The following is a 27,484-nucleotide window of genomic DNA, read 5'->3' as shown; positions in this document are numbered from 1 at the left end:
TTCATCTAGCACTGAATTTGTCCTTTGCCTTCAAATTTCCTGTCAAGCTAAATTCCCAGGTATGAAACTAGAGGAGAGAGAGCGAGGAAAGGGGAAGAGATGGAGGAGACGGGAAGGAGAGGCAGTGGAGTGGATGTGCACGGGGGGAGCAGGACGGTGGACCCGCTGGGATATCATTAGCACCTCTGGGGTCTTCCGCACTGCCAGGGGGAGGCGAGGAATGTTCTCCTGAATCCATTTACCACAATAACCTCCCCACCCCCAGCTCTCCTTCACTCCCTTCAGAGGCAGGATATTAATGGGAAACGGGTAGAGCGGGCATAGGGCATAAATGAAGAGCTGTGCGAGATATGGCCATACACTAAGGGTTTAAAAAGTATACGTGCCTTGCGGCTGTTTAGATGAAGAAGTCTTCAACGGTATCTGTGACACACGCTCAAAGACTCTTCTGTGCGGGATTGTTGCTAATGTGTCCTGCTGCATTAGATCACCTTGTTGTCCTTGTGGGAGTAAATCACCTTTGAGTGAGTGTGGACCTCGGGCGTATTTGTGTGTGTGTGTGGGTAAACTCTGCTTGTGGCTCTTTTCATTTTGGCACAGGTACATGTCCACGAGCTGCCCCCTCTCGAACTTCCCTTTTCTCACAAACTCCGGCCATATGGAGCTCGTGTCCCTCACATGTCCGCCACATGTAGGAACTCGACCTCCCTTGATCCTTCACTTCCACTTCCTCACCTCCCTCTGAGTCTGTCGGGTTACGCCTGTGCCGCTCTGACCCTTTTCCGCTCTCCTGCGTTCTCTTTCTGTCTTATAGGTGTTGTGTGCGACTGAGGGCTGCAACTTGCAACCGATTTAAATAGGATTGCACATTTTGCTAAATGCTTCAAGCAATTTGCAAATTAAACTGAATAATTAGTATATAATAAAAACATTTTACATTTTGCATCGCATCAAAAAAATTATGAGCCCTAAAATGATATGAAATCTAAAAATAAATATGATAATACACTGTTTAAAAGTTTGAGGTAGGTACGGAAATAAATGTAAATAAATTGATACTTTTATTCAGTAAGGATACATTAAATTGTTACAAAAGATTTTTATTTTAAATAAATACTATTCTTATTAACTTTCTATTCACCAAAGAGTGTCGAAAATAATATATCTAATGGTTTTCAAAGTATTATATTATGCAGCACAGTTTTCAACACTGGTAATAATAAAAAAGTGTTTATTGAGTAAAGGCTGCTGAAAATTCATCTTTCCTATCTCAGTAATAAATTACATTTTAAAACTGATTAAAAAATAGAAAAGTTATTTTAAATTGCAATAATATTTGACAATAATTATGCTTTTATTGTAGTTTTGAGCCTTAAAATAATATAAAAAATAATGATAATTATGATAATATGCTGCTGTTCAAAGATTTTAGGTATTTATTGTAATAAATTAATACTTTTATTCATCATTACATTTTAGAATATATTAAAGTTATTTTAAATTGTAAAAATATTTACAATAATAAAAAATTATTATGATAATATGCTGTTCAAAAGTTTGAGGTAAGTACTTTCTTTTAATACTTTCACTTTTATTATATATGTGAATATATGTATATATATATGCATATATATTATGCAGCACAGTTTTCAACAATGATAATCATTAAAAAATGTTTATTGAGGAATGGCTGTTGATAATTAATTTTTTCCTAACACAGTAATAAATTACATTTTAGAATGTATTGAAATAGAAAACAGTTATTTTAAATTGTAATAATATTTGGCAGTACTGATGATTGTAGGTTTGAGCTCTAAAATAATATAAAAAATAAAATATGAATGCTTTTATTCAGCAAAGATGCATTAAATTAATGAAAAGTGATAGTAAGGAATTTAAACGTTGTTAGAAAAGATTTTCATTTCAAATAAATGCTGTTCTTTTAAGTGTTCTATTCATCAAAAAATGTTGAAAATAAAATATCATGGTTTCCACAAAAATATTATGCAGCACAACAGTTTTTTTTTATTATAGATGATATTAAAAAATGTTTATTGAGTAATGTCTGTTGAAAATTCAGCTTTCCTATCACAAATTAATAAATTATGTTATATTATATTTTATTTTATTAAAATACAAAACAGTTATTTTAGATTGTAATAATATTTGACAATAATTATGTTTTTATTGTGGTCTTGGGTGCAAAATAATATAAAAAAAGTTCAAAAGTTTGAGGTAGGAACTTTTTAAAATTAAATTAATACTTTTATTCAGTAAGGATGCATTCAATTTATCAAAAGTGACAGTAAAGATTTTTACATTGTTACGAAAGATTTTTCTTTCATATATATGCTGTTCTTTTGAACTTGAAAATAATAAATCATGGTTTCCACAAAAATATTATATTATACAGCACAAATGTCTTTAACATTGATAATAATAAAAAAAAATATTGAGTAATGGCTGCTGAAAATTCATCTTTCCTATCACAGTAATAAATTACATTTTATAATGTATTAAAATAGAAAACAGTTATTTTAAACTGTAATACTATTTGACAATAGTATCCCCCAGAATTGGCACAGAAGTGCATGTTGTTATTAGTATTATTATGCTTAATTTTGTGTTTAATTTTAATTGTTTCATTTCAATTCATAGCACTATTATTCAGTAATTCCATTAACTACTTTACATACATCTTCACTTTTCATTAAAACCTACAGGCTAATCAAGGGAAACCATTTAATTTTAATTCATAGTGTTGCAATTATGGTAAATCTTCATTTAAAATGTGGGCAATTAAATATCTAAATATTTATATGCCTGTATATAAGTCAGAGAATACATTTACACTGGGTTTCTGCTTTGCCTATTATTGATTATTCAATTACTAGTAACTAAATTGAATTTTTTTTTAAATAGCATAACTGACTTAGTATTTAACATTAAGGGAACTGCAAAAATATATTAATATCATTAAAATTAATATCAAAAGTCACTTATACATTTTGTAAAAGTTTACCCAGGGGGGCGTCTTATTATTTTACAATAATAATGTTTTAGTGTAGTTTTGATCAAGTACAGCCAAAATGGCCAAAAGTATCGGCACCCTTGCAATTCTGTCAGAAAATACAACCCTACTCTTTTGGTACTCATGTATATTTTTTTTTGTTTGCATTGGAACAAGACAAAAAAACAGAGAAAAAAAGTAAAATCTGATACAATTCCACACAGAACCCAAAAAATGCACTGGACAAAATTATTGGCACCCTTAACTTAATATTTGGTAGCACCCCCTTTGGAAAAAATAACTGAAATCAGTTGCTTCCTGTAACCATGAATGAGTTTCTTTCACCTCTCTACTGGAATTTCGGACCACTTTTCATTTGCAAATTGCTCCAGGTCATTCAGATTTGAAGGAGGCCTTTTGAGATCTCTCCAGAGGTGTTCTATGGGATTCAGATCAGAACTCTCCAGCACTTTGTTTGTAACCATTTCTGAGTGCTTTTTGAAGTGTGTTTCGGGTCATTGAAGAGTGTCATAAAAAGTGTTTCAGGTCATTGTCCTGTTGGAAGACCCATGACTTCTGGTGGAGACGCAGCTTTCTGACACTGGCCACTACGTTGCACCCCAAAATTCTTTGGTAATCATCAGATTTCATGATACCGTTCACACAGTCAAGGCAGTAAAGCAACCCCAAAACATCTTTAAACCTCCACCATGTTTGACTGCAGGGACTGTGTTCTTTTCTTTGAAGGCCTTGTTTCTTTTTCTGTAAAAAGCTTTACTTTACCAAAGAAGCTCTACTATTGTCTCATCTGTCCACAGTACATTCTCCCAGAAGGATTGTGGTTTTGTCACATAAGTTTTGGCAAACTCCACTCTTGCTTTTTTATGCCTTTGTGTCAGCAGTGGTGTCCTCCTGGGTCTCCTAACATAGCGTCCCTTTTCATTCAGATGGCGACTAGGGATGTGCGGGTCTAGTCGACTAGTCATCTAAACTGTACAGCTCCTACTAGTTGACCCTGAAAACAATAGTCGACTACATAGCAGGAAAAAAAAAAATTATAATTGAAATAATAATTTTTACGTTACATTTAAAACATTTAAATAGCAAGTTAAAATTAAACGTTTGAAAAATAATACATTGTTTTTAAAAGTGTATCTGGGCGAAAACTACGTTTTTACCTAAGACCTCGCATTCCCTTATAGAGACCTCATGACCACGCAAAAGACTAGCAAAGTGTGGGAAAAGTTTTGTGTAAACGGTGTAATATCAAATTGGCTTAAAATAACTGTACTGGAGCGATGCATAACAGGCACGTCGTAGACGCTTAGAAAGCCGGCAAATGTCAATCACGGCATTCAGTACCATCTGCCGCCGCTGCAGTCCTGTCCGTGCTGACTATTCCTCTAAACGAAGGATTTCAGTTCATACTGAGTGTGTTTTTCATAGTTCACCAGACCACATTGATAACTTGCTGAAAAATGCATGGTCTAGAGTAAGTAAAATGGGCATTGTTGCATTATTTTTTTGTAAACGACATAGCCTATATGACACAAGTTTTTAAAAGCTGTTTCAATGCTTTTTCTTGATCCTTTTCTTGTTCCTATTGTTTTTGACTTGTGTTTTAATATGTTGGATAACGTTATGAAGAATTGTCAGGCTGATTTTAATAAATAAGCTATGCATTGGCTGACGTTGAGTGTATGCTCTTCCTTTTTTTCCTTTTTAACGACCGCCTAAAATTAAATGATGATAACACAAGGCAAGCGGAATTCATTGAGGGATTTGACAATGTGATTTATAGATACGTATTTCAAATGTAGGCTATTATATACACGCACACATTTTTTTTTCTTAACATCTTTTGGGGGTACATTGCTTTTAGACTAGTCGACTAGTCGGATGTAAAACCTTTGTTTTAACGACTATCAAATTAGTCCCTAGTGGTGACGGAGCTGACACTGTTGCACCCTTTGTCTGCAGACCAGCTTGAATTTTTTGGAAGTTAATCGGGGTTCTTTATCCACTATTCGGACAATCCTTCATTGTAGTTTTTCATTAATTTTGCTCTTTTGTCCACATCCGGGGAGGTTTGCTACAGTGCCATGGGCTGTAAACCTCTTGATGATATTGCGCACAGTAGACACAGGAACATTAAGATCTCTGGAGATGGACTTGTAGCCTTGTCCGTGTTTTTCCACAATTTTTTCTCTCAAATCCACAGACAACTCTTTACACTTCTTTCTTTTCTCCATGCTCAGTATGACACACAACACAAAGGCTGAGTCAACTTTTCTCCATTTTAACTGGTTGCAAGTGTGTTTACTATATTGCCCATATTACTTGCCACAGGTGTGTCTAAATACAAATTACAGGAGCATCACATGCTTGAAAAGCAATTATTTCTTACAATTTTGACAAGGTGCAAATAATTTTTGCCCAGTCCATTTTTAACTAAATTGATCAAGTTTGACTTTTCTTCTCTGTTTTTTGTGTTGTTGCAGTGCAAACAAAAACAGTAAGCACATGAACAGCAAAACATTTGCAATTGAAAATTTTCTGAGAGAAGTGTTGCATTTTCTGACAGAATTGCAAAGGTGACGATATTTTTGGCCATGACTGTAAATGCTGCCTTGGTGAGTATAAGTAGTGTCTTTCAAAAACATAAAAAAAATTCTTACTGACCTCAAAGTTTTGAATGGGAGTGCAGATTTTCATAATATAAAGAGAGCACTGCATTTGCAATGGCAAGACCCTGAATTTGGTTTCCATTCAGTGCACTACACAACGAAAATAAGACATTTTTGGATAAAAATGTCTGGCAAATGCATAAATGTAAATGCTCATTTAAAACCTAAATTTGATGTTTAAATGAAAATTGCTTTGATCCAAATAAAAGCTCTATTAAGTAATTCAGCTTGCTTGCTTTTAGGATGTTCTGCTTTGCCAAATGAAAAAGCTTGCCTTTGAAGAATAAAGCAGTAAACTCTAATTAAATTAGTTTTTTCCCCATTCCATGTAAATGCATTTTTCACTACTCTTTAAAGTGACGTCACTGACGTGGTCCTCCAAGCAGGGCCCACAGACCCCAATCAATAATGCAATTCACCGTCGATTATTTCCATTACCGATTTGTTGTTGCAGCCCTAATCTATTTCATCCATCCTGACCCATTTTCTTTCGCCTAACTATTTATCATGCAACACTTCTCATTTCCTGTGCTCGGAGTGAACCATTAACCATGTGAAGATGTTGTGCTGTAAAGTGCTGTGATTCCACCGGGCATCTTTGTGTTTGTGCACATAGCTGCCTGAGCACTTGAGAGTTTGCCATGCTGATGAAGTATTTGTTTATCCAATTTTCCACTCAGTGGGCCCAAAAGTGTGTGTGAATTTAGACACACTTAAAGGTCACCGTCTCAGGAGAGAGGCCATGCAAAAAAGCGAGGAAAAAAATCCAGCAAGAAGCTCAGAAATGTGTTTGTGAAGAGAATCTAAGGCATTATGCTTTAATTTCCAGCTTTGGGATCTTGCACAGTATTATGAGTGAAATTATTTGATAAGTGTCTATTGTACTATTCAAAGAAAATTCATTTGGCACTTGTAAATTCGCATTGGATTTTTTTCTGATTTAATATTTTGAATGGTGTCTGCTTGCATTACTCAAGCAGGCGAAATTAAAATGTCAACAGGCATACAGTATTCATTTTAAGCTTCAATTACTGCAGCTGAAATATACTTAGGCCAACATCAAGCAGACAGCCATTGTTATTCAAACAAGCTCCGCTGAAAACGCAAACTTGACGAGGTCACGAATCTGCTAACAACTACTTGGCACGTAATTAGACAAATCTGATCTCATAATGTTGAGCTTTCATAGCCATGTCACAGCAGAAGCGGTGTAGACGGAGCTCATTTTGTAGTTGGCGTAGTCATAATTTGAGCTTTCTTTTCTTTTGTGTCATTGTGCTAAACTGCATTAGGTGCTTCAGAGTGGATGTTCATTTGTGAGGTTCACTCATTAGAGTGATGCTTTTCGGAGTCTGCCATAGATTAGCCTGGAGCTTTTAAAGAATAAGCTAAGAATGGAGTGCAAAAAAAAAAAAAAAGCTCAACTCCTACAGAAGGCTATTTGTGTTGTTCTTTTGTGTGTACACAGGGGCCAAAATAACTATTGCTGCACCTGCCAATGATGTGCAGACTGAGAAAGTGTGCTGCCCATAAATACTTTTTATTACTGTCTATTAAACTCAGCATTATTTATATTATATAACTATAACTGTATGTAAAATATCACATCAGATCATATGTACTGCATTATACATATTTTATATACTATAAATTTTTACAGTATAAATACAATTATATCTATTACATTTAATTTTTATATTATTTATTTATGATAAATATTAACATAAAAGTGTGTGTATTCATGTATATAGAGAGAGAGATGGGACAGAATCTCATCTCAAAATGCTCCATGCTATTCTAAGTTTTGTCATTTCATTCTGACTATTTTTATTCTAAACTATTTTTAGGTTAATTGGTCTAATTTTGTGTCTCTGAACAAATAGTAATCTATGACAGAATAGATTTTATTTTACATAACTCTATAATTTGAATGAATCATTTAAAAAAAATGTCTGAATGAATTATTCAATGACTTGCTCATAAATACCTCACTTGTTCCATTACTAAACGAATCAGCGTTTTTGAATGAATCTCTTGAACGACTGATTCAATGACTCAGTCATAAATACCTCACTTGTTCCATTACTGAATGAATCCGTGTTTTTGAATGAATCTCTTGAACGACTGATTCAATGACTCACTCATAAATACCCCACTTGTTCCATTACTGAATGAATCCGTGTTTTTGAATGAATCTCTTGAACGACTGATTCAATGAATCACTCATAAATACCTCACTTGTTTCATTACTGAACTAATCAATGTTTTTGACTGGATCTCTTGAACGACTGATTCAATGACTCACTCGTAAATACCTCACTTGTTCCATTACTGAACTAATCAGTGTTTTTGAATGAATCTCTTGAACGTTGTTGCAGTTATGGTAATTAAATATGTAAATATTCATATGCCTGTATATAAGTCAAAGAATAAATTACATTTGAGATGAAATCACAAACCAAATACATTCACTGGGATTTTGCTTTGTCTATCATCAGTTATTCAGTTACTCAACTAAATTGTCAAAAAAAAAATTTTAAATAATGTAAATGATTTAGTATTTTACATAAATGACTCTCTCTCTCTCTCTCTCTCTCTCTCTATATATATATATATATATATCTTTTTTTTGGTTTGTTCAAATAGAGATCACGATTCTCCCACAATTCTGAACTAAGCAAAATAACGTAATTTACTAGAGGCTAAACATATTAATTGCTGCAGTCTATTCAAAATGTTAATTTGAATGAATTATTTGAAAAAAAAAAAAAAAAAAATGTTTGAATGAATGATTCAGTGATTTACTGATGAATCAATGAATGATTCAGTGATTCGCTCATAAATACCTTACTTCCATTACTAAATCAATCAGCATTTTAGAACGAATCTCTTGAATGAATGATTCAATGACTCACTCAGAAATACCTTGTTTGTTAATTTATTTGTTATAATAAATCACTTGAACGAATGACTCAATCATAAGTAACTTCTGGGTTCCATTACTGAACGAATCAGCGTTTTAGAACAAATCTCTTGAATGAATGATTCAGTGACTCACTCATAAATACCTCGCTTGTTCCATTACTGCATGAATCAGCGTTTTAAAAAGAATCTCTTTAACAAATGATTCAATGATTCACTAATAAATACCTCAATTGTTCTATTACTGAATGAATCAGCATTTTAGTACGAATCTCTTGAACGAATGACTCAGTGACTCAATCATAAATAACTTGTTTCATTACTGAACGAATCAGATTTTTAGAACGAATCTCTTGAAAGAATGATTTACTGACTCACTCATAAATGCCTCGCTTGTTCCATTACTGAACGAATCAGTGTTGTAGAACAAATATCTTGAACGAATGAGTCAATGACTCACTCATAAATACCCCAGCGTTTTACAAAGAATCTCTTGAATGAATCATTCAATGACTCACTCATAAATTCTTCACTTGTTCCATTACTGCATGAATCAGCATTTTAGAATGAATCTCTTTAATGAATGATTCAATGACTCACTAATAAATACCTCACTTGTTCTATTACTAAATGAATCAGCATTTTAGAAAGGATCTCTTGAACGAATGACTCAATGACTCAATCATAAATAACTTGTTTGTCCCATTACTGAATGAATCAGAGTTTAAGAACGAATCTCTTGAATGAATGATTCAGTGACTTGATTATAAATACCTCGCTTGTTCCATTACTGAACGAATCAGTGTTTTAGAATAAATCTCTCGAACGAATGATTCAGTGACTTGCTCATAAATACCTCACTTGTTCCATTACTGAACGAATCAGTGTTTTAGAACGAATCTCTTGAAAGAATGATTCAGTGACTCACTCATAAATATCTTGCTTGTTTCATTACTGAACGAATCAGCGTTGTAGAACAAATGATTCAATGACTCACTCATAAATACCTCAGCGTTTTAGAATGAATCTCTTGAATTAATAATCCAATGACTCACTCATAAATTCCTCACTTGTTCCGTTACTGCATGAATCAGCGTTTTAGATTGAATCTCTTGAATGAATGATTCAATGACTCACTCATAAATACCTCGGCATCATCTTATTCAAGAAATTCATTCTAAAATGCTAATTCATTCAGTAATGGAACATGTGAGGTATTTATGAGTGAGTCACTGAATCATTCATTCAAGAGATTCATTCATTCTGAATGTAGCCAACATTGTAATCAACAAACGATATTTAAAGCACCATTTACTTTCAAAAAACGATTTGCTGTATTTTGATTGCTACCATAGACATCAGTGTTTATATCAGAACTATAAATTGTTGAAAAGACTGTGAAGCTGTTTCATACCTAAACATAATAACTACTGTCTTTATGACAGCGGCAGCGCAAGCACAGATTTGAACAGGCACTAGGAACAGGAAATAAGTGTGTGTTTAAATCAAGATTTGCCATTTAATGATTAATCATGCAGCTCTAATCAAAAGTCACATTTTCCCACAGTAGCTATTTTGAATATTTTTTTATTTACGTTATGATTTAATGACCTAATTAAGCAAATATGTCTATTTATTTCCCATAATAACATATTGTCTGATGCATCATCATCCTGCACATGCTAAGCTTACATCTAAATAGGTTACAACTTAAAAATAAATGCACATTGTTCTTAAGCAGGGCATCGTCCCCTATTTTACCCTATATAGTGTGAGTGAAATAAGTAGTAAAGTTCACCTAAAACTAAACATTCTGTCATCACGTCCCCCTATTGTTGTTGCAAACCTGTTTGGCTTTGTTACACTTCCTAAAAATGGTCAGAAATTCTGTTTTCTTTAGTTGACAGGCAGGTTTTACTCACATTTGGCACTTGCCGAGTATTTTTAGACACTGTGTCCACACCTATGAACTTGACCGTCTATCTGCCTGTCTGTCTGTCACTTCTATACGTCTGTCTGTCCATCACCACACTCCTTTGTGTCTGACTACTGGCTGCTTTAGTTTTAAAGCCGAAATCTCTTGTAACATTAAACATCTCACATTCTCAGAAAGGCTGAGGTGACTAGAAAACTAGCGTTCATCATCAACATAGTGTTCACAAATGGCTTATGCATTAGTGCCGCTGTAAATGTGTTTTCTGCTACTGTACAGTATGTTTGCATATAAAAATGATGCTTTGGATGTGTGTGTCCACAGAGCTGGAGGCCGAGGAGTGGTGGAAGTTATTGTGTTTGGAGTGTCTGGGCAGCAGACTTAATGACATCAGCCTGGGAGAACCGGACTTGTTAGCAGCAGGGGTGCAGAGGGAACAGAACGGTCAGTATCCAATTAGAGCCGGGCTTTTTGTGTGATTTTTCCTCTTGTACTCCCTAAATGATTCTATTACGGGGTCCAAATGTGTTTGTTAAACACAGTCCCTCCAGGTCTGTTCTCATGTTTATAAATGATCTGCTCGGGCCAAGGTTCTTTACTAAGCGCTAATGGGTACCGCCGTGCATCAGAGCATCAGCTCATAATGAAGCTTGTCATAGAGATGGATGAGATTATGGCGCAGAAGAAAAGCGGGATGAATGCGTATGGCGCTTCTGCGAGAAAACGCTTAAGAGAATGAGTGAGAATCTTTAGCGAATGCAATTCGTTTGCTTCTAAAATGAATGAGGCAATGCGTGACCAAATGCTGGCCAAGTGTTTTACGATGGACATTAAGTGACAACCTAAAATAGTACCAAAATTGTTCATTCTACAAAAAAAAATATTAGTATTAATTATTAAATGTTAGTACATTATTAAAAAATAGTTAATGTCAGTAAATGCATATATTTGATTTAGTTGAGCACACAAACCAACTTATTTTTAATGTAGTCTTGGTTTTGAGCATTTTATGCAACTTGTGCAACTTGATATAGCCTTTTCTGGCTAGTTTCTACCAAGTGATGGGTGATTTGCATTAAAATACAGCAAAATGAGAGTTTGCTCAACAGCAAAATGATTTAAGGAATCTTTTTTCCATATTTTTTTTAAATTACATTAAACACTTCTCTTAACTATTCTTCAACGCTTCTGTGTTTAGTTTTTTGTAATTCTCTTTTACTCAGATTCTGCTTGGCCTGTCTTTGGTTATTCAGTTACTCAACTAAATTGTCAGAGGATTTTAAATAGAATAATTGATTTAGTATTTTACATTAATGACACTAATGTGTATGTGTGTGTGTGTGTGTGTATAAAATATATAGATATTATATTTTGATTTGAGGAATAATGTATCCTCTTTTTAAAATAATTAAAAATATATATTTTTAAAAATTGCATTAAAAACCCTCTTAACTGTTCGTGCTTCTATGGTTATTTTTTTTATTAGATTTATCTTTTATTTGTTTTGTTTTTTTCATTGTATATAAATAGATATTGTTTAGTGTATGCAAGTATAAAGTTTTATTTTTTATTATATTTAATTATATATATTTAAAATTATTTTAATGTTTAATAATATTAAATGTTTAATATTTAATTATTATGTTAATTATATAAAATATGGAGTATATTTATTATATAAATTTATATAAATATTTAATTTTCTTTTAATTTTAAGATTGTTTACTACAAAGTTAAAACCCACAAGCATTATTGAATTTCAGTAACTATTTTAATGTTTTTAATTGTGTACGTTATTATTTTATTTTAGTTTATTTATTATTATTTATTTTATTTTATTTTATTTTATTTTATTTTATTTTTATTTTATTTTAACAGACCCCCAATCTGCAGGCCTTATGACTTTTAAAATTAAGCATAATGTTTTCTGTGTTTTCTCTGCATTTCTGGAATTAGATTATGCATTATTAGTGAATTATATTATGCATTATTTGTTTAATGTTTGATATTATTGTTTAAAATTATTTGCATGTTGTTCTTGCAAATAATTAAGACAGTAAAATTAATTATTTTTATTGGATCAAATTATGTGTTCTATTTTAATAATTTTAATTGTATGCATTTTATTTTATTATTTTGTTTTGTTTTTTGTTTTTTGTTTTGTTTTGTTTTGTTTTTTGTTTTGTTTTGTTTTGTTTTGTTTTGCTTTGTTTTGTTTTGTTTTGTTTTGTTTTGTTTTGTTTTGTTTTGTTTTACTTTATTTTATTTTCACAAACCCCCAATCGGCAGTCCTTATGACTTTTTCCAGAGAGATTTAAAATTACGCATAATGTTTTCTGTGTTTTCTCTGCATTTCTGGAATTGGATTATGCATTATTAGTAAATTATATTATGCGTAATTTGTTTAATGTATGACATTATTGCTTCGAATTATTTGCATGTTGTTCTTGCAAATAATTAAGACAATAAAATTAATTCTTTTTATTGGATCAAATTATGTGTTCTATTTTAATAGTTTTAATTGTATGCATAATTGTATTTATTTTATTTTATTTTATTTTATACTTACAAACCCTCAATCGGCAGTCCCTATGACTTTTTTCTTTTTTTTTTTTTTAATTTTTCTGCATTTTTGAAATTAGTCTATGCATTATTAGTGCATTATATTATGCATTGGTGTGATATTAGTGTAACGTATGATATTATTGTTTTACATTTTTTTTGCGTGTTGTGCTTACAAATACATTTTATTTTATTTTATTTTATTATTTTTTATTTTATTTTATTTTATTTATTATTTTATTTACAAAATCTCAACAAACCCTCAATCTGCTGTATTTATAATTTTTTTTTACTCACTTTTTATTCCATTGAGAGTTCAAATGAAATGTTTTCTGTGACTATAAGAACAGTCCCGACCCACAAACCGAGAAGCGTTACTTTAGGCATCTGCATCTCCTCCAAGATCAGATTGTTTCAGTCTGAGCTGAGTCGTGTCTGTGTTTATGTGAGTGTTTTTTAAACCTAATTCAGAAAATCAATATCAGTTCATCTCCAAGTGCTGCCGAAGCATTCAAGCATTAAGCTGCGGGAGACACCGTATAGAGTGATCATCAGATTTTTTTCAATCAAATGACAGGCAAATATTGATTTGTTTTCATAACGAGAGTGCAATGTGTATATGATTATATCAGCTGGAGGTCAGCAAAATGATCGTTTCTCCAGCATTCGACAGCCGAGGAATAACGAGCAGAGAGTTTGCCATTTGCGCTTCAATTAGACCCCTCTAACGGCGGGCTGCGATAATTAAATCAGAGTTAATTTTCACAATCCCTAAAATAGCCCCCACATTACATTGCCTCTTCCTCTGGAGAGACACATAGCTTATTTTGAAGCATTAGGTATAATTAGGCACTATTAATTTGGATTATGAAGTGCACCCTTGTCTTTTTGGAGCTAATTGTGATGGTGCGGTTACTCCAGTCGTGGTCGGCTCAACTACGGCTCTATGGCAACAATCTGTTGACCTTTGTGCGCCGCAAGAGCCGCATCTGCAAGAAGAGAAAATAGTCAGTCGGAAAAATAATAATCATGTTAGATGGCTCTGTTGAGATGTTCTCGAGATTTTCAGCCGTACCCTTTAATTCTCTGTCATCTTTAGGCAGAGCAGAATCTTTCAGCTGCCCGAATAAAAGCTGTTTGAGCTGTTTGTTTGTAAATATGACAGCCGAATGGACTTCGCCGCTACGGTGCTTGGCCTTTTTGGAGCAAATTTAATTATTATTAAAAGAAATGTCAGTCAAACAGCAGTCTGCAACCTTTTCATATCTGTTAAAGAAACGATTTACCCTGTTATGAATTTTTTATTTTTATTTTTTAACACCAGACATTGGCAGTTTCTGTTAGTGTAAGCTACTGTGGCCGCTGAATCTTTTTGAGTTATTTACTTGAGTAACCATTCAATTTTGTCATCCTGCTTTCTTGATATAAATTCATAGGTTTATTGGGTGCACTTCATCTGTGCTTGTTATTCTGAAGAAAAAGACGTCTGAATCAAAATGTATTAAAAATGGCACTTCTGCAAATATACTGTGCATTTTTTACAACCTGACTCCTTCAGTTTCTCCAGTCTGATATATAAAAGTCAGTTTTAGTGATCTAATCAATTTGCCAATGGACTTTTTTCACCTCATTTAAATATTTGGAAAGATGTCACATGTACAGATGTAAAAGTTGTGTTGTGAACACAGTTTAAATACATTTTATACATCATATAATTTAATATAATTAAAATTAAGTATTCTATTTGAATGGTTCTAAATTATAGCTGAAATAAAAGATTTAAAAAATATTTGATCTCACAATACATTTCCATCAAATTTAATTTTTTATTCCTTCAAAATTCTAAACACACTCACTTCCATGTAAGGTAATGTAATTTAATTTAATGTAATGTTGTATTATATTATAAATTTAATATAATATAATATAATATAATATAATATAATATAATATAATATAATATAATATAATATAAGTATTTTTAATGGTTCTAAATAATAGCTGAACTGAATGATCAGAATAAATCAGAATAAATTTCCATCAAATGTTATTTTTTTATTTAATCAATATTCTAAACACTCACTTCCTCAAGAGTTTTTCATTTTACACATCATATATATTAATATATTAAATAATTACAATTAAGTATCTAATTTTAATGGTTCTAATTAAGAGCTAAAATGAACGTTTTTTAACATTTTTATTAAATTTCCATTAAATTACATTTTTTTTTAAATTCTATCAACATTCTACACAGACTTACATCCTCAAAAGTTTTTTATTTTATACATCATATATAAATATCAATATAATCAATAATATAATATAATATAATATAATATAATATAATATAATATAATATAATATGATATGATATATATATGATATAATATAATATAATATAATATAATATAATATAATATGATATATGATATGATATGATATGATATAATATAAGAATTAAAATTAAGTAATTTATTTTAATGGTTCTAATTAATTGCTGAAAATAAAGATTTTTTTATGTTTTATTTGAGAATAATTTTCCATCATATTTTATATAATGATGGAATTTTATTATCAAATTAACACATTCACATATTATATATGATGTCCTTCATTTTAGAATATATATATATATATATATATATATATATATATTTTTTTTTTTTTTTATCAATATTTATTTTTTATTTCATAAAGATTTTAAACACATTTACATCCTCAAGAGTTTTTAATTTTATAATATAATATAATATAAAAGTATTATATTTTAATGGTTTTAAATAATAACTAAAAAATTTTATATTTTATCTCAGAATAGATTTCCATCAAATTTTTTTTATTACATTAAAATTCTAAACATACTCAGATCCTCCCAGTTTTTCATCATTCAAGGTTTTCTGATTCTTAACCTTATTTTTTTATTTTAATTTAATTGAATTACAATGGTTTCAACTGTTTATTTTATTTTATTTTATTTTATTTTATTTTTTATCTCAACAAACACCCAATCTGCAATACTTACTTTAGTATTGAGATACTACTGTAGTTTTTATGAGTATTTTGAATCAGTTTTTATTTTTATATCTTTCTTTTTAATTTGCATTTATATTTGAAGTTTTAGTACTTTTGTTGTGTGTTTTTGTTATTTTGCGTCTATACGTTCAATTTTAGTTTTTATTTTAATACATCTAATTTACTAATTTAACTAAAATAAGATAAGAAATGTTGTTGTGGCTAAAGTTATTATTATTATTATTATTACATTTAATTGTAATTTTATTCATTCATTCATTCAGTTTTAGTTAACTATAGTACTTTTAACTTTTAAATTACTTTTATTCCAGAAAGGTTTAACGTTTACTTGATGCCGACCCCAAACCTGGACATCTACGGAGAGTGCACAATGCAGATCACCCACGAGAACATCTACCTTTGGGACATCCATAACGCCAGAGTCAAGCTGGTCATGTGGCCGCTCAACTCCCTGAGGAGATACGGCAGAGACTCGACCTGGTTCACGTTTGAGTCCGGGAGGTGTGTGAACGACATTAGATTCTAGTTGGGAGTGCTTTTGTCTGACAAGATGTTTTCATCTTAAATCCAATAGTCCTGATTCTGCTGCTCTGGATATTGATTCGCTGATTCATGAAGGTGCTCAACATTTAACATATGCTTTCCCTTGCAGGCTGCCCTTAAACTCTACTCCTGCTGTTCAGTCTATTACAACAAGAACATGAGTGTGCTGAAAACTAATAGAAGCTGTAATTGCTTAACGGATGTGTGTGTGCATGTGTGTTGTGCTCTTACAGGATGTGTGACACAGGGGAGGGTTTGTTTACGTTCCAGACCAGAGAAGGCGAGATGATCTATCAGAGAGTTCACTCTGCCACGCTGTCCATCGCTGAGCAACATGAACGCATGATGATGGAGATGGAGAAGAGCTCACAGGTATAGTAAAACTACACATCCCTTAATTCTACTGGGGAGAAGGGCATTTCTTATTTAGTATATATTATTCCATAATGTTAGTACAAGCATATTTCACAGATGAGTCTCCATTGCAGTGTCTGAAATGGAGGGAGGTTCCTGGAACCCCCATATAAACACAAAACAGCTTCTTGAGGGGTTTCATTTATGTCATTTAAGTACACTACCAGTAAGATTTTTAATGTTTTTTAAAGAAGTTTCTTCTGCTCACCAAGCCTGCATTTATTTGATTTAAAGTACAGCAAAAACAGTCAAATTGTCAGTCAATATTTTAAAAATGTAATTTATTCCTGTGATTTCAAAGCTGAATTTTAGTACCAGCTCTTAAAATCAAATAAATGCAGGCTTGGTGAGCAGAAGAGACTTCTTTAAAAAACATAAAAAATTTTACTGTTCAGAAACGTTTGACTGGTAGTGTAATTTGACAGTAGAAAAACTATTGATTAAATCACCTTAAACATAACTAAGATCTAGGGCTACCCTCGACTAAAGATTTTTCTGGTTGACTAGTAGTTGTTCATTTTAGGCATTAGTCGACTGTTAGTCGCACATTTATTAATAAACCATATAAATCATAATAATGAGACTTTAATTGCCTATATAGTGTCATAAGTGTTCAAGCGCACAAAAAAAGCTTGCCACAGATCAGCACCGGCAGATATAATATTATGAATGTGTCTGAGAAAAACAGCAAGGAGACTGCATTTACGTTTTAATATTTTATTGGTAGTTTCTTTTTTTTTCGGCTTAAGAGATGAAGTCAGCAACACTGACTGAATGTTTCATACGGATTACATAATCTGAGAATATTTGTTTTCTGTTTGAATTGGTTCATTTGAAAGTATTTCACTCTCTATAGATATATTGGAGTTGGAGACGGCAGAAAGAGTGCATCCTGTTTGCTTTCATTGTTTTACAAAAGCGCAACGTTTCGTTGTTATTCTGAGTGCATGCAAATAAATGTAGAGACTTTACTAGGGGTGTAACGGTACACAGATGTCACGGTTCGGTACGTACCTTGGTTCGAGGGTCACGGTTCAATAGGATTTCGGTACAACAGAAAAAAAAAATCTACTATGCTAGGTGTCTTTTCATTTTTTTTTTTAAACAGACAGTAGTACAAATTACATTTTTCCACCTACATGTGAAAATACTAAATATGATATCAAATTAATGTCATTTATAGGCTATAAAATCTGCAGTACATGTATACATACAAGGAATAAATACTATATTTAATTTAGTTAACTGATAGACAAGGGGAAAAAAATGTGTGACAAGTAATGTAGCCTATATTTGCTGAGTTTCAGCTCAGTTTTGTGACAGAAAGGAAACTCAAATGGCAGAAAGCAACATTCTATTTGTTTTTTTGTTTAAGTTGATATTGCTGGTATGAGGAAAGTTGAAGTAATCGTGCCGGCGCACACAAACACAAAACATATCAGTTCCAGGCTTTGGTACTTTATCAAAATAAAACACAGTGAACCAAACATCAACGCGCCCGCCTCACTGTGTCACCGTTAGAACGCGACTGAAGTATAAAGTCTATAATTTACATAATAAATAATAGTTTAGCATTTGGATGCATCGCAAATATGGAAATATTATGGAATATTTGGATTTGTGCTGAATGAGAGAGGTAGGATACACAAGCACAAAGCTCCATTTCGCAGACAGATGAGTGCACAAGCCTTTAAAGTAACGTTATACTCCTTTGTCAGTGAGAGACGCGTTCAGAATCAGCACATGATCACTGTCTAGTGGGCTTTGTTTTCAAGTGTGCAACTCTGCATTACTGCATTACTGCGGGCGCCCCTCTTCTGGATTGAGGGTGAATTGCCTGTATTCGTCGTAAGCCCTCATGCACTGAACCGAGATGCCCGTACCGTGAGGTTCGCTACGAATACATGTATCTTTACACCCCTAGACTTTACAGATTCAAAGGATGTATTACTTTTTTTCTGTATGACCAAAAATGACGGAGTATTTTAAGAGCAAGTGTGTGCACCGGCGCCTCAATCTATCATGCAGTAAGCACGCTACTATTCAGCTTCCACACTCCGCACACACACTTGAATAGTGCACATTTTTAAAGTTGCTACTACATACATCTTTCAGATGAAAAGCCATATTTGAGGTTGATGAATGATAGGTGAGCGTTTGGATGTCCTGCATGATGTACTATATTACAACACAGACCAGCTGACTGCATGACTTTACCACTTCCTGTGGATTTTTTTTTCTGCGACTAAGTGACTAATAAAATTTTGGTCAACCAAGTCTCTTCTCGTCGACTAACAGTTAGTCGACTATTAGGGGGCAACCCTACTAAAATCATGCGTTTTTGGTCTTAAAATATACTACCAATCAAAATTTTGGGGTCAGTAAATTTTTTTTTATGCAGTACATTTTTTATTTATCTTAATATCAACTTTTCTCAGGAAAAAGAAAATCTCTCAACTAATGCTGTAAAATACCGAAAAGCTCCGCTCTAGAGTTCATTTTTTGGTTTGGTTTCTCCTGAACTGAGGTGTTGCAGCGATCTGTCACTTCACATGAAATAACACCAAAACGGTATTTATTGTTTGAATACTGTCATAAAATGGACAGAATTGAAATTTGAAATAGGAGACTTCATTTTAAATCAAAGGAAACAGGACAGAGCTTGTTGTGATCTATTGGTTGAGAGGTGCACTACATTCCGCTCATTAACAAAATTTTTATAATATTTATAATATGACGTTTCTATTTGAAATAAAATCTGTTCTAACTTTTTTGACTCTGAAGACAGAATAATGGCTGCTGAAAATTCCTACCTGATCTCATGACGAACTTTTTCACAAGACGCAAAAGAGAAGAAAAGTCAAATCTGATACAATTCCACACAGAACCCGAAAAATGCACTGGACAAAATTATTGGCACCCTTAACTTAATATTTGGTAGCACCCCCTTTGGAAAAAATAACTGAAATTAATAATTTCCTGTAACTATGAATGAGTTTCTTACACCTCTCTACTGGAATTTTGGACCAGTCTTCTTTGCAAACTGCTCCAGGTCATTCAGATTTGAAGGATGCCTTCTCTCAACTGCTGTTTTGAGATCTCTCCACTGGTGTTCTGTGGGATTTAGATCAGAACTCTCCAGCGCTTTGTTTGTAACCATTTCTGAGTGCTTTTTGAAGTGTGTTTTGGCTCATTGTCCTGGTGGAAGACCCATGACCTCTGGCAGAGACGCAGCTTTTTGACACTGGCCACTACCGTTGCGCCCCAAAATTCTTTGGTAATCAGATTTCATGATACCGTTCACACAGTCAAGGCATCCAGTGCCAGAAGCAGCAAAGCAACCGCAAAACATCTTTGAACCTCCACCATGTTTGACTATAGGGACTGTGTTCTTTTCTTTGAAGGCCTCATTTCTTTTTCTGTAAACAGTTCCATATTGTCCTTTACCAAAAAGTTCTATTTTTGTCTCATCAGTCCACAATACGTTGTCCTAGAAGGATTGTGGTTTTGTCACATAAGTTTTGGCAGACGCCAGTCTTGCTTTTTTATGCCTTTGTGTCAGCAGTGGTGTCCTCCTGGGTCTCCTACCATAGTGTCACTTTTCATTCGGAGGGCGACGGATAGTGAAAGCTGACACTGTTGTACCCTGTGTCTTCGAGATCAGCTTGAATTTGTTTGGAAGTTAATCGGGGTTCTATATCCACCATTCGAACAATCCTTTGTTGTAATTTTTCATTAATTTTGCTCTTCTGTCCATGTCCAGGGAGGTTAGCTACAGTGCCATAGGCTGTAAACCTCTTGATGATATTGAGCACAATGGACACATTAAGATCTCTGGACATGGACTTGCAGCCTTGAGATTGTCCCTGTTTTTCCACAATTTTTTCTCTCAAATCCACAGACAACTCTTTACACTTCATTCTTTTTTCCATGCTCAGTGTGACACACAACACAAAGGTTGAGTCAACTTTTCTCTGTTTTAATTGGTTGCAAGTGTGATTACTATATTGCCCACACCTGTTACTTGCCACAGATGTCTAAATACAAATTACAGGAGCATCTCATGCTTGAAAAGCAATTATTTCTTACAATTTTGACAAGGTGCCAATAAATTTGTCCAGTCCATTTTTGAGTTCTGTGTAAAATTTGATCAAGTTTGACTTTTCTTCTCTGTTTTTTTTGTGTTGTTGCAGTGCAAACAAAAACAATAAGCACATGAATACCAAAACATTTGCAATTGGACCAATTTTCTGAAAGAAGTGTTGCATTTTATGACAAAATTGCAAGAGTGCCGATATTTTTGGCCATGACTGTATATATATATAAAATTATTATTTTACGTTGTAATAATGCTTCACAATATTACTGCTTTTACTGATTTTGATTAGAAAAATGCCATGAGGAGTGTAAGAGAAAAGTTTACTGACTCCAGACTTTTGAATTGTATTATATATATCCTAATTACAGCAATCCACATGTTACGTAAGTGTATAGTATTTTTAAAAAATCGATGTCTTCCTTGCTTGCACAGTGCACAGTATGTGATGTTTCATAAATCCAGGTCACAGAACACTGGCATCTTTGAAAAGCAGCTGCTGTCAACTAATCCTGATCTGCACTATTGGTCGAGTACCTTCAAAAACGCTGCACTTATGTGTTCCTATAGCTCAGCTGGTAGAGCGTGACGTTAACAACATCAAGGTCAAGAGTTTGAATCCTAACAACTTATAAAATGCGTACCTTCAATGCAGTTGAACTCATTTTAAATAAAAGTGTCTAGCAAATGCGTACATGTAAATGGATTCGAGACACATCTTACTTCCAAGATAACAACAGCCTCGGGAGTTTTTCAGTGTTCAAAGCTTGCGAACGCTAATGCTCTAAAATGTTATCCTGCCATTTTAGTTCATTGAAAGCACATTTTGGTTATTTCTTCATACCCCCCTGAAGCTAGCGAGGCTGATGGATCGTTCAGTCGCCTGGTGCGGATGGTCTTTCCTGCACTATTTAAGCTGCGCGGCTGCCTCGCTGGCAGTGAATCTGTGCTGTCATCTCTAAGGCCTTCAGTGGAGGCTGATGAGACTTGACCATATGGCCCTCCGCTCAGATCTCGCCGTCCAGGACCCTTGCCAAAAATGCTGCTTGCTCTGAAATCTTGATCAAGAGTTCCACTAAGAGTCTTTATTTGCTCAGATTTACGAAATTCTCTTAAAATGCTGTGATAAATGCGCTTTTTAAAAGGCTGTAATGACATCACACTCCACCTGCCATCCGTAACGATCAAAACAGACTAATGGAGGGGTGCTGTTTACCGTGAGACTCGGCCTTTGAAATCCGCTCAGTGTAAACCCTTTCCGAGCGATTTGACTGGAAATATAACCAATGTAACCCAATGATTTTCTGCTCTGCCTCACAGACTCTTTCAAACGAGAGCACATTAACAAAGTCGATATCGCTCCCGCGAAGCGCTTACTGGCACCACATCACGCGTCAGAACAGCGTGGGAGACATCTGCAATTACCAAGGTAAGACAGAGCTCCTTCCCACTCCACAGCTCAGTGAAAACACCATCTTTATATGCCTGTCCTACGTATGAGAGTGACGATTTCATCTGAATCTCCACAGAGTACATTTATAAATCGGTGAGCAACACTGGCCCTTTCGCTTGGGTAAAATAAATCAATTTGGCGATTGAGTAAAGCATTAATATAGCCAATATATAACAGTGTTACATGCTTTTTTACATTCTCCTGGCCTTTCTGGAGTCCTTGAGTGAAAAGTATTTTGTATGGCGGTTTGAATGTGCTACTGCATTAGTTGAGCTGGTGGATTTAATTCACCATGTGAATTAAAGTGAACGTAAATTAAGCATGGAAGGTTTCCATAGTGATCTTGAAATACCAGTAAAGCTGTGTTCTGCATAGGGAGAGGATTTGCATAAAGTAGCTGATGAGTTTGTATTCAGCTAATTAAAACAATTGCGTCAGCAAAACCTTACTGTATTTATGATGGCTCTCCTATTATATGCCAACAAACACATACGTACCCCATTTAAAATACAAGGTTACATCACATTTAAAGGGACAGATCATTTAAAAATAAAGAACATTTACTCACCCTCATGTCGTTCCAAACCCTTAAGACCTTTGTTCATCTTTGGAACACAAATTAAGATATTTTTTGATGAAATCTGAAAGCTTTCTGATCCTGCATAGACAGAAATGCAACTACCACGTTTAAGGCCTAGAAAAGCTGTAAGGACATTGTTAAAATAGTCCATGTGACATCAGTGATTGAACCTTAATTTTAATGAAGCTATGAGAACACATTCTGTGTGCAAATAAAACAAAAATAATGACTCCGTCTCAGTCTTTGACGCACGTTTCGGCGTTCCTTGTTTACAAGCAGAGCAATGGAACACGCATGTGTCATAGTACTCTCATGAAAACATGTCATAGACTGACACAAAAAAAAATTAATTGTTGAATAAAGTTGCTATTTTTGTTTTATTTGCACACAAAAAGTATTCTCATAGCTTCATAAAATTCCGGTTGAACCACTGATGTCACATGGACTATTTTAGCAAAGTCTTCACTACCTTTCTGGGCCTTGAACGTGTCAGTTGCTGTTTATTCAGGGTCAGAAGCTTTCAGATTTGGTCAAAAATATCTTAATTTGTGTTCCAAAGATGAACAAAGGTCTTAAGGGTTTGGAACGACATGAGGGTGAGTAATTAATGACAGAATTTTCATTTTTGGGTGAACTATCTCTTTAAGCCACTCTTTTCTTTATAGTGAAAGTGGATGGTAACCAGGGGCTTTCAGAACAAAAAGAATCATAAAATTATTAAAGTGTAAAAAAATATAAAAGTAGAGTTTAAGTTTTCAGAAGCTCTACAATAGACTAAATTTAAGTCAAGATTTGCTAATAACCTTTATTTGAAAATCTTGACAGCTGTCACCATTTATTTTCATTGTATGGAAAAGAGCAGCTTGGACATTCTGCTATATATAGAGGAGAGTGGGGTAAGATGAGTTATTTTTTTACTTATGTGATCCTCAAGATAAGGGAAAAGGAGTTTGAAGTACAATGAATGTAATGGATGTTTCCAGTCATTTTAAATGATCTGAATGTATCTACAGTATGACAGAGGGTTATAAAATTATGGCTTCTTATTAAAAAAAAAATTGTTCTTGTGGCTCAGTTTGCCCCAGGTTAGGGGTAAGTTGACCCAAGTCAGTAGATAAGATGAACCATCTGGGTGAAAACTCACCATCTGACTGTATCTAATTCAAACCCATGTGAAATTTTAAAGATAATTTACCTCTTTTAAAAACGTAATAATCAAATTTCATTTGACAAAGTCTATTTCTTTTCTTAAAGCTAACTTAAAATAAAACCAATCATGTGAAGTTTAATTTTCAGTCTTTATTTGTTTGCATTTCTGATACACCGAAGTTTTAACCTTTCCAAAAAAAGACTAAACAGAGTTTAAGTACAATTTAATAAAATAGAATTATAATAAAGGAATAAATGTCACTGAAACTAACATTTTAGTCAAAAGATTCTTGGCATGATAGCTTTTTCAGGCCATTAGGGACTACAGCTGGAATTATATATTTGATTATAATGTGATGAAAAGCATCTTCCGGTTCTCATAGAAGGATTTGCTGCACTTGTACACTGTCCCTATCAAATAAAATACAAAAAAAATATATATGATAAACTGAACCAGTTGCGTAATATCACATTAAAATACCAGTTTATACTTCAGAGATTTAACTTAACTTTAGTGCCTTATGGTGAGGTAAGTTAAAGTGTTGGCTCAGCTTACCCCACGACAGTTGGCTCACTTTGCCCTATAGCTGGCATTTTGGAAAAAAAAACTAGATAGCTTACTAATTCAGGCTAATATTTAACTAAATGATTTGTATGGTTTTATCTGTTGCTAAATCACCTATATGCATCATAAGTATTTTTAGCCCTGGATAAATTTGCTTTGATGTAACAGCCATTACATCTGTTATGCCAAAATTTTACTCTGACAAGCCAAAAACAGTTTTTAGAGTAAATGGGTGCCTTACACTCCTCCTGTGTGTTTCTCCTTTTCACAGTCTGGCAGAAATGATGTGTGATTCCAAAATACACGGTCACATGACAATAAAAATATACAGTTGCCAAGATACAGGGGGTGGCTCAACTTACCCCACTCTCCCTACTGATTTTTTTGTTTGTTTTGTTTTTAGTAAATGTTTTTTACTTTTTAAATACATTTTTGTTGCTCATATAAACCTCTCGCTGATGCACTTTTTCAAAAATACATATTGCATCTGCTTGCTATTTGTGCGTCATTGATTTTTTTTCTTTTTTTTTCCATTTTCGCATGGCTGCTTTTTAGCTAATGCTTTTGAGTGTTGGATTGGAAGAGTGTGTTAACTGAGAGGTCCATGTGGTCCGGAGGCACATAGCATTAGGGAAATGATATGTCCATCTGCTGGGAGAGAGATGAGTTAATCTGCCTGGTGAGAGATAACTGGACACCACATGGGTTCGGTGCCTCGGTTTTTGTCAAGCTGTCAAAACCGTCCTTTGTCGTATGCGAATAACCTGTGCTTCTACCATTAGACACAAGCAGAAAATTTGAACATATGAGCACGTCAGTAAGTGCACAAAAAGATTATTGGCTGTAATGACATGATATTTGCGTCCCTAATCAGTGAAGTGAATCAGTGATCTGTTTTGAGGCAGCTCCAGCTGCTGATGTATCTGCCTCTGAGGCAGCCAGCCTTAAAACCTCTGTCTCATTCATCATTGTGGCATTCCCATTGTTGAGATGTTAGCCTGATATAGTGAATGTTCCCCTTCCTCATCAGCTTCCCTCAGAAATACAAATTCAGCAGAATGCTGCTTTTTTTCAATGAATAAATTGAGAGCATCACCATGTTGAAGGACGGTGTTTAGGTTGAGGAGTCAATGAGAGCGTGCGCCTTCCGTGAGGGGAAAATGGAAAATATTACAAAGATCTCTGCTGTGCAACAGCACACTCCTTATGAATTGTGCTGAATAGAGAACTTGGCCACCTGCGTAAGATGGTGTGTACAGCAGAAGATGCTTTTTTAATCAATCAGCACGCATATGAACAACCCACCGCACTGCTGTGTGCGAAAATATAGAGTTCATGCCATAAATCTAATAATTTACACTTGAAGAAAGAATATTGCGTTAATAAATCAGTGAGCAAAGATGAATTGGTGACAGCTGATCATTAACAAACAAACAGTATGTTCAGTATATTCATTTAACTGCTCATTAGGTTGTGTACGTTTAAATATTTTTTTAATAAAATGTAATTATTTAATAATAAAATAGAAAATGCACATTGTTGTTCAAATGTTTGGGGTCAGGAAGTATAATTTTTTAAAGAAATTAATGCTTTTATTAAATTGTAATAATATTTCACAATATTTCAGTTTGAACTAAACATTTTTGACACCAAACTTTTGAACGGTAGTCATTTTAATGTGATTTCTAATTAGTAAATTCTTCATTAAATAGTCTTTAAACAGGATAGTTCACCCAAAAATAACAAATATAAAATAAAATGTGTTAATATTTATTCACCTGCATCTTTTTTATGTTCTACAGAAGTAAAAGTTTGAAACAAAATGAGTAAATTATTTTAAAAAGCATAACATATAGTAACAATGATAATTTTGTTAATGAAGGTTATTATAATTTGATGCATTAGTAAGATATTTAAAGAATGTGTTTTCTTTTCGTGTTGATATATGAACCACCATGAGGATTTACTCTTTTTAATTTCTTACAGTAAATTCAGCTGTTGTTCATTTCGTCAGCTAATATCCACATCTGGCAGGAAAGAACATGATTTCCTGTCACTTTGTGAATGAGAAATAATGCCTGGAAAGTGTTATGCTGATGCTCATTCAGTCACAGCTCAGGTGAAAGATAGAAAACAGGGGCCAAGCTGGCAGCCTACATTTGGTCACAAGATGCATTTGTAGTCAGCAGGTATGGATTTGCTGACTCACATAATATGAGTCATACTGTATGTTCTGGTAAAAATGGATCACCTCATTTTCCTCCAAGACATGTAGCACAATTAATGAATACTTCCTATTACAAATAGCCTTGCAGTTCTTGTATATTCCTTTTTTTTAACCACATTAGAGTAGTTGTGGCCACTGAATAAAAAATTTAAAAAGATCAGTGCGACTTTTAATCTGACAATTGTGGCTTTTTTTCTCAGAATTCCGAGTTTTTATCTCGCAATTTGGACTGTTTTCTCAGACTTCTGAGTTTATATCCAGGTGTGCAAACTTGTCACTTTTCATCGAAATTCGCCGTTTTAACCTT

The 27,484-nt window shown here is 33.5% G+C and overlaps 1 protein-coding gene across 1 annotated transcript in view; it reads left to right on the top strand.

The window, feature by feature from the left end:
• The window catches only part of dok6 (docking protein 6), a 102,987-nt gene that overhangs the window by 60,035 nt on the left and 15,468 nt on the right, over positions 1 to 27,484 (top strand). The window contains exons 4-7 of the mRNA XM_051098236.1: positions 10,877 to 10,996; positions 16,462 to 16,651; positions 16,927 to 17,065; positions 22,524 to 22,632. Of these exons, the coding sequence (XP_050954193.1) occupies positions 10,877 to 10,996; positions 16,462 to 16,651; positions 16,927 to 17,065; positions 22,524 to 22,632 (558 nt within the window). The remainder of the gene's footprint in view (positions 1 to 10,876; positions 10,997 to 16,461; positions 16,652 to 16,926; positions 17,066 to 22,523; positions 22,633 to 27,484) is intronic.

The sequence above is a fragment of the Labeo rohita genome, chromosome 24 (assembly GCF_022985175.1).
Source record: "Labeo rohita strain BAU-BD-2019 chromosome 24, IGBB_LRoh.1.0, whole genome shotgun sequence".
Classification (NCBI taxonomy): domain Eukaryota; kingdom Metazoa; phylum Chordata; class Actinopteri; order Cypriniformes; family Cyprinidae; genus Labeo; species Labeo rohita.
Note: the sequence above shows the minus strand (reverse complement) of the source record. Positions and strands in the feature narration are given on the sequence as shown.